Raw genomic sequence first — 6,343 nt, forward strand, 5'->3', positions numbered from 1 at the left:
CCCCCCCCCCCCCCCCCCCCCCCCCCCCCCCCCCCCCCCCCTCCTCCTCAAAAGCTACAGACTTCGAAATGGCACATCCTAAGGAAAGCTCATTATGGGGCTGGCTGTAGTGGCTCTACTTCTGCACCATGGCTGGATTTTAGGAAAGAGACTTCAGATACAGTATTAGGGACCACTAAGGTCTATATAAAGAGACTTCAGATACAGTATTAGGGGACCACTACGGTCTTTATAAAGAGACTTCAGATACAGTATTAGGGGACCACTAAGGTCTTTATAAAGAGACTTCAGATACAGTATTAGGGGATCATTAAGGTCTATATAAAGAGTCTTCAGATACAGTATTAGGGGACCACTAAGGTCTTTATAAAGAGACTTCAGATACAGTATTAGGGGACCACTAAGGTCTATATAAAGAGACTTCAGATACAGTATTAGGGACCACTAAGGTCTATATAAAGAGACTTCAGATACAGTATTAGGGGACCACTAAGGTCTTTAAGAGACTTCAGATACAGTATTAGGGGTCTATATGAAAACATCCAAAGAGCACCATTCATGGGACCTTTAACGTTGTAATGTCGTTTTGGTGCATGAACTTAATTAATTTGCATAAACTGTGCGCCACATGACATGACGTCACCTTTTGTCGGCAAAACTCAACTGCAGCGAGTCCAAAGTGTCAAAATGTCCAAGGCCAAAGATTGTAAAATTTACTCACATCCCCATCCTCCACCAGGAGCACTGGATCTCCCCCCAGAATGCCAGCAACATCAAGCCAATGCATCCCACCTCCATCCACGGTGTGGAGGACATGATCCGCCTGGGAGACCTCAATGAAGCAGGAATCCTCCGCAACCTCCTCATCCGATACAGAGAAAAACTCATTTATGTGAGTACACCGTCTTCCCTCAGTGAGGCATCTGGTCACCACTGTTTTAAGCATTCTTGCTACTTCAATTTGTTCCATATTCTTGCAGACCACCACTGATCCCTTAAGAAAATCCCTTAAAACTAGATGACCCCTCAACTTGTTGGGTGCATCATGGGAATATGGATCATCTATATCAACCAGTTATGTAACAGCAGATAAAAATGGCAGTCAGACAGCTCATATCAGTAGACGTATCACAAATGTGGAGAAGAAATTCACACATTTGAGTTTTATTTCCTACTTTTGACTTTATTTTTGCACTCTTTCCCGCTATTTCTGTCTTGATTTAAAGGCAGTACAAGCCAAGAACAATCTTTTTATCAACATTATGCCAATAAAGATGGTAAAAATATTTGTGGGAAGATTGGTCAAGAGCCAAAGGCTGCTGATCAACTGTCATGTTAACTGGGAAAAAAGGGTGTGTGGCAGTAAGAGTGGCCTGTATTGTAAAATATGTGTGGTTGTGTGTGTGTGTGTGTGTGTGTGTGTGTGTGTGTGTGTGTGTGTGTGTGTGTGTGTGTGTGTGTGAGAATGCACAAACATGTGGATGCATGTGCGTATGTGGTCACAGCTATTGTGAGACAATGCTTGTTTCACTTTTATCCAGATCTTGAAAGGTCTTTACCAACACTTCTCAACATTATCTCACAAATCCAACCCGAGCCGTCTGCTCTGTTTTTCTGCTCTCATCTCAATGTCTTGCATCTTTATTCTTTCTCTTGTCCTACTTTCTATCCTTCTTCCTTACTTCCTTTTCCTGTTTCCTCTTTAGACAAACTGTGGTGGCAGGGTAAGTCAGCTCCTACATCAAGCCTAGCTTCTCGGATTGAGAGAGATCAGACCTCAGCTGAAAATAATGCACACAACGTATTTAATGTAACACCTGCATGACCTCAAAAACTTTCCTATTTAACTGTTTCTGTAAACTGCTTGTATGTTGCATGTTTTGAATGTTTCATTATTCTTAATGGATTTAAATTAACAAAGAAATCATGGGTTTAATTGCCAAATGTTTAACTGAACTAAACTCTTAAACTTGTGCATGATTAATCTCATAAAGCAGAATGTGGTCAAATTCTTTAAAATGAAGCCTCATGTGCTCACAGTGAAGCCAAGAAAACACAGCATGTTTGGACTTAAAGCCAAAATTAAATGGGCTTGCAGTGTCATGTTTCTGCTGGACAAGTCCAAATGCTTTGCAGGACTGGTTCTCTCAGGCTTAGTGGTAACCAAGCTCAGTGCCGCCGCCTGCGTGCATGTTGATTTGTTTCCAACATGGCCGTCTGTTCTCTTGTATCGAACACTGAGACGATCTCGTTGTCATCCTTCACCATCAGAATTACAAGACCTCCGTCACCTCATCCACCCTCCGCTGGCCCTATGCTGAAAGAATCTAGATTGTTTAACACGCATTTGATTTTATATTTGACTGGATTTTCATTCCAAGAATGAAATTATTTGAAAACAAATGAACATTACTCTACATATTACTCAGAGTTGGCAGATAGATTGCCCTCAGTCCAGGAAATTTGATCTACAGTACATTTGGATTTGAATGAATTATTCTAGTAGGCTTTTAAATTTAGGTCAAAATAATTACTTGTACTTTATTTTTTTCCATTTTAGGATACTTTATACTTCTACCTGACCAATTAAGTGGTAAATGCTGTATTGCTCTGTATATTTTGCAGTATATATATGTATATGTATATTTTGTAATATATATTATTTTAAATTATTAACATACAATCTACAGTTAAAACAATCTCAATCTTTTTAGGAATTGAGTTTTATTTTCCCTAAAATATTGCCGGTGTTGTAGAAATATTTCAGCATGTTTCAACGCAAATCATGTTGTTTTGGTTCTGACTATTTCTCTACATTGCAAAAATACTGCTAAAATAATTTGTGGTTTATATAAAGTGACATGTTTTTTTCAGCTTGTCTTCAAGTTTGTCCCAAGCTTAAAGGGTCTGCATACTTTTACAACCCCTGCTGTCCAGCATGTCTTGATTATTTGCATGAAATGGCTCAAACTGGCTCAAAATTGTAGGCAAATTGCAGCTTCAGTCCAAATCAGTCAGCATCACATCGGCCTTAAAAAGCCCTGAATCAGTCCATCCTTTGCCTCTGTGTGTAGACGTACACCGGCTCCATCCTGGTGGCCGTCAACCCTTACCAGGTGCTGCCCATCTACAAGGCCGACCAGATCCGCCTCTACACCAACAAGAAAATTGGTGAAATGCCGCCCCACATCTTTGCCATTGCTGACAACTGTTACTTCAACATGCAGAGGAACAATCGCGACCAGTGCTGCATCATCAGGTAGGAAAGAGCTCAGGCTGCGACTAAAAGTTAAATCTAAATCTCCAATGTGTGACAAACATCTAATTTTAGCCATGATGTGTGTGTGTGTGTGTGTGTGTGTGTGTGTGTGTGTGTGTGTGTGTGTGAGATAGTGGTGAGTCTGGAGCAGGGAAGACAGAAAGCACCAAATTGATCCTTCAGTTCCTGGCAGCTATCAGCGGTCAACACTCGTGGATCGAACAGCAGGTCCTGGAGGCCAACCCTATACTGGAGGGTAGGAACTCTCACACACACATGTACATAGACGCACACATTACACAATTACACATGTAAATAGACTTACACATTACACAATTACACATGTACATAGACGTACACATTACACAATTACAGATGCACATAGACGTACACATTACACAATTACACATGCACATAGACGTACACATTACACAATTACACATGTAAATAGACTTACACATTACACAATTACACATGTACTGTACATAGACTTACACATTACACAATTACACATGTACATAGACTTACACATTACACAATTACACATGTACATAGACTTACACATTACACAATTACACATGTACATAGACTTACACATTACACAATTACACATTACACAATTACACATGTACATAGACTTACACATTACACAATTACACATGTACATAGACGTACACATTGCACAATTACACATGTACACATAGACGTACACATTGCACAATTACACATGTAATTTCCTGGCAACCCTAACCACAATCAAGCTATCCCCAGCTAACTGGTCTTTTTGTCTGACATGTTTTTTTTTCACAAAGGTAGCCTGAATCGGGGACACATATATGTACACACACACACACACACACACACACACACACAGATTCCAATTACATCATTATCACTGGTTTCAATTGTGTCTCTTTTCTCTTTTCAGCTTTTGGCAACGCTAAAACAATCCGCAACGACAACTCATCTCGTTTTGGAAAATACATCGACATCCACTTCAACAAGAGAGGAGCCATCGAGGGAGCCAAGATAGAGCAATACTTGCTGGAGAAGTCCAGAGTTTGTCGACAGGTATGGCACAAAATGGTAACACTTGTTCACCTGCTCGAAGTTTAAACTCTTCAGGAGTTAGACTATGTGAAGAGAAATCCTGTGGTGGTGTAACACTGGACACTTGGTTATTTTAACCGCTGTAAGAGCATTGTATTTGCTCCAGCAGCATGGTGGCTCAGTAGTCAGTACTGATGCCTTACATCAAGGTAGTAGGCCCTGCATGGTTCGATCCCCGGTTTGATCCTAGGTTTAAATCCCAGTCCGGGCAGGGCCTGTCTGTCTGTTTATTGCATGTTCTCCCTGTGTTTCCGTGGGTTTTCCTCCAGTTATTCCCTTTTCTTCCCACCATAAAGACATGCATGCTTGGTAACTCCTGCCATTGCCCTTGACTATGGCTGCCCACTTGTCCTAACAAATTAGGACGGGTTAAATGCAGAGACAACATTCAACTGCATATTGTGTGTGTTGCATTGAATTTCCCTTGTCTCTCACTCTCTCTCTCTCTGCAGGCCCACGATGAGAGGAACTACCACGTCTTCTATTGCATGCTGAAGGGAATGACTGCAGATGAGAAGAAGAAACTGGGGCTAAGCAAGGCCACCGACTACACCTACCTGACCATGGTGAGTAAAGTGGCCTCTTCATCCTCATGCAAGGTGTCTGTCTGTCTGTCACGTCTTTATCAACCTGTTAGCTGCAGTCAGTGAACAGTCAACACATCCTGACGCTCAGTCAGTGCACAAAAATAAGCTTCACAGGAAATCCAACCTTCAAACACTAAACAGAGAAGATGTGATAAGAAACTGAGAAATCTAAAAGCTAAAAAAACAACAATTAAAATATGGGATTAAAGACAAAACACCCATTTTGAATGTTACCACTTCATCGAATGGGTGTTGTCAGTGGTTATTAGCATCATATACATACTGTTGGTTAGAAGAGGCCTGCTACACCTACTAGTTGTAGGTTAAGAAGCCGGTTATTATTTAATTACATGGTCGAGGTCATTGTCATGGTCGTCAGGACTTATTCGCGTCCCTTTCTGGGAGTTTGGGAAAAGAAAATGACTGTTACTTGGTTAGGTCCAATTAAAAAAACAAACTAGTTAGGTGTTATAAAGGGTTGTGGTTTACATCATTATATAAGAAAGTTAACTTAAAGCTTTAATAAGCTTAAATTTTTGATATTAATAAACGTCCGTTACAGTCGAGCCGTCGCCAAATGAGTTGCTATTTAAGACTTGAGTCTTGAGTGAAGATAATGATTTCTTCTGAACAGTCTATCAAGTTTTTTTAATCCTCTGTGTCCTCCTTGGCTACTAGCAAATGCGTGGAGGAGGGGCGACAGAAACTCCCACACACAGTCCCACACTATAGCTTTAACTAGTCTACTGTCTGTAACTTAAAAAACATTGCTGGTTTCACACGGGACACAAACCCATTCTCCTGGGTCCTAATAAAGCATTTTGATTATGAGTAATACTTGATCACCCCAAACTGAGTTCCTCTCTGTTTGTCTGCAGGGGAACTGCACAGTGTGTGACGGCCGAGACGACACGAAAGAGTACTCCAACATCCGCTCTGCAATGAAGGTACTGATTAAACCAAAACACTGATTATAGCACAGCAAAGAGACTTTAACTCCAGGTGTGTCTAATTTTATCGCTTAGTAGTTACTTAAAGTCTTTAACTGATTAAATAATACTGATGTATTTTAAGGAAGAACGTGATACATTTTATTTTTCAGTCAGGGTCCTTTTCTCTGTTCTGCAGGTACTTATGTTCACAGACAAAGAGTACTGGGAGATTTCTAAACTGCTGGCTGCTATATTACACATGGGAAACCTCACATATGAAGGTAAAGTCAAAAGAATTACAATTAACAACACACAATGTATTAGTAACTAACTGTTTTCAATTCCATGTTGATGCCGCTGCTAAAATGGTCCAGCATACACTATACATGTGTGTGTGTGTGTGTGTGTGTGTGTTTGTGTGTGTGTGTGTGTGTGTGTGTGTGTGTGTGTGTGTG

The 6,343-nt window shown here is 40.7% G+C and overlaps 1 protein-coding gene across 1 annotated transcript in view; it reads left to right on the forward strand.

The window, feature by feature from the left end:
* The window catches only part of myo7aa (myosin VIIAa), a 57,704-nt gene that overhangs the window by 10,057 nt on the left and 41,304 nt on the right, over nucleotides 1–6,343 (forward strand). The window contains exons 3-9 of the mRNA XM_034867803.1: nucleotides 740–892; nucleotides 3,075–3,259; nucleotides 3,394–3,515; nucleotides 4,188–4,330; nucleotides 4,822–4,935; nucleotides 5,835–5,903; nucleotides 6,085–6,174. Of these exons, the coding sequence (XP_034723694.1) occupies nucleotides 740–892; nucleotides 3,075–3,259; nucleotides 3,394–3,515; nucleotides 4,188–4,330; nucleotides 4,822–4,935; nucleotides 5,835–5,903; nucleotides 6,085–6,174 (876 nt within the window). The remainder of the gene's footprint in view (nucleotides 1–739; nucleotides 893–3,074; nucleotides 3,260–3,393; nucleotides 3,516–4,187; nucleotides 4,331–4,821; nucleotides 4,936–5,834; nucleotides 5,904–6,084; nucleotides 6,175–6,343) is intronic.

The sequence above is a fragment of the Etheostoma cragini genome, chromosome 3 (genome assembly GCF_013103735.1).
Source record: "Etheostoma cragini isolate CJK2018 chromosome 3, CSU_Ecrag_1.0, whole genome shotgun sequence".
NCBI lineage: Eukaryota > Metazoa > Chordata > Actinopteri > Perciformes > Percidae > Etheostoma > Etheostoma cragini.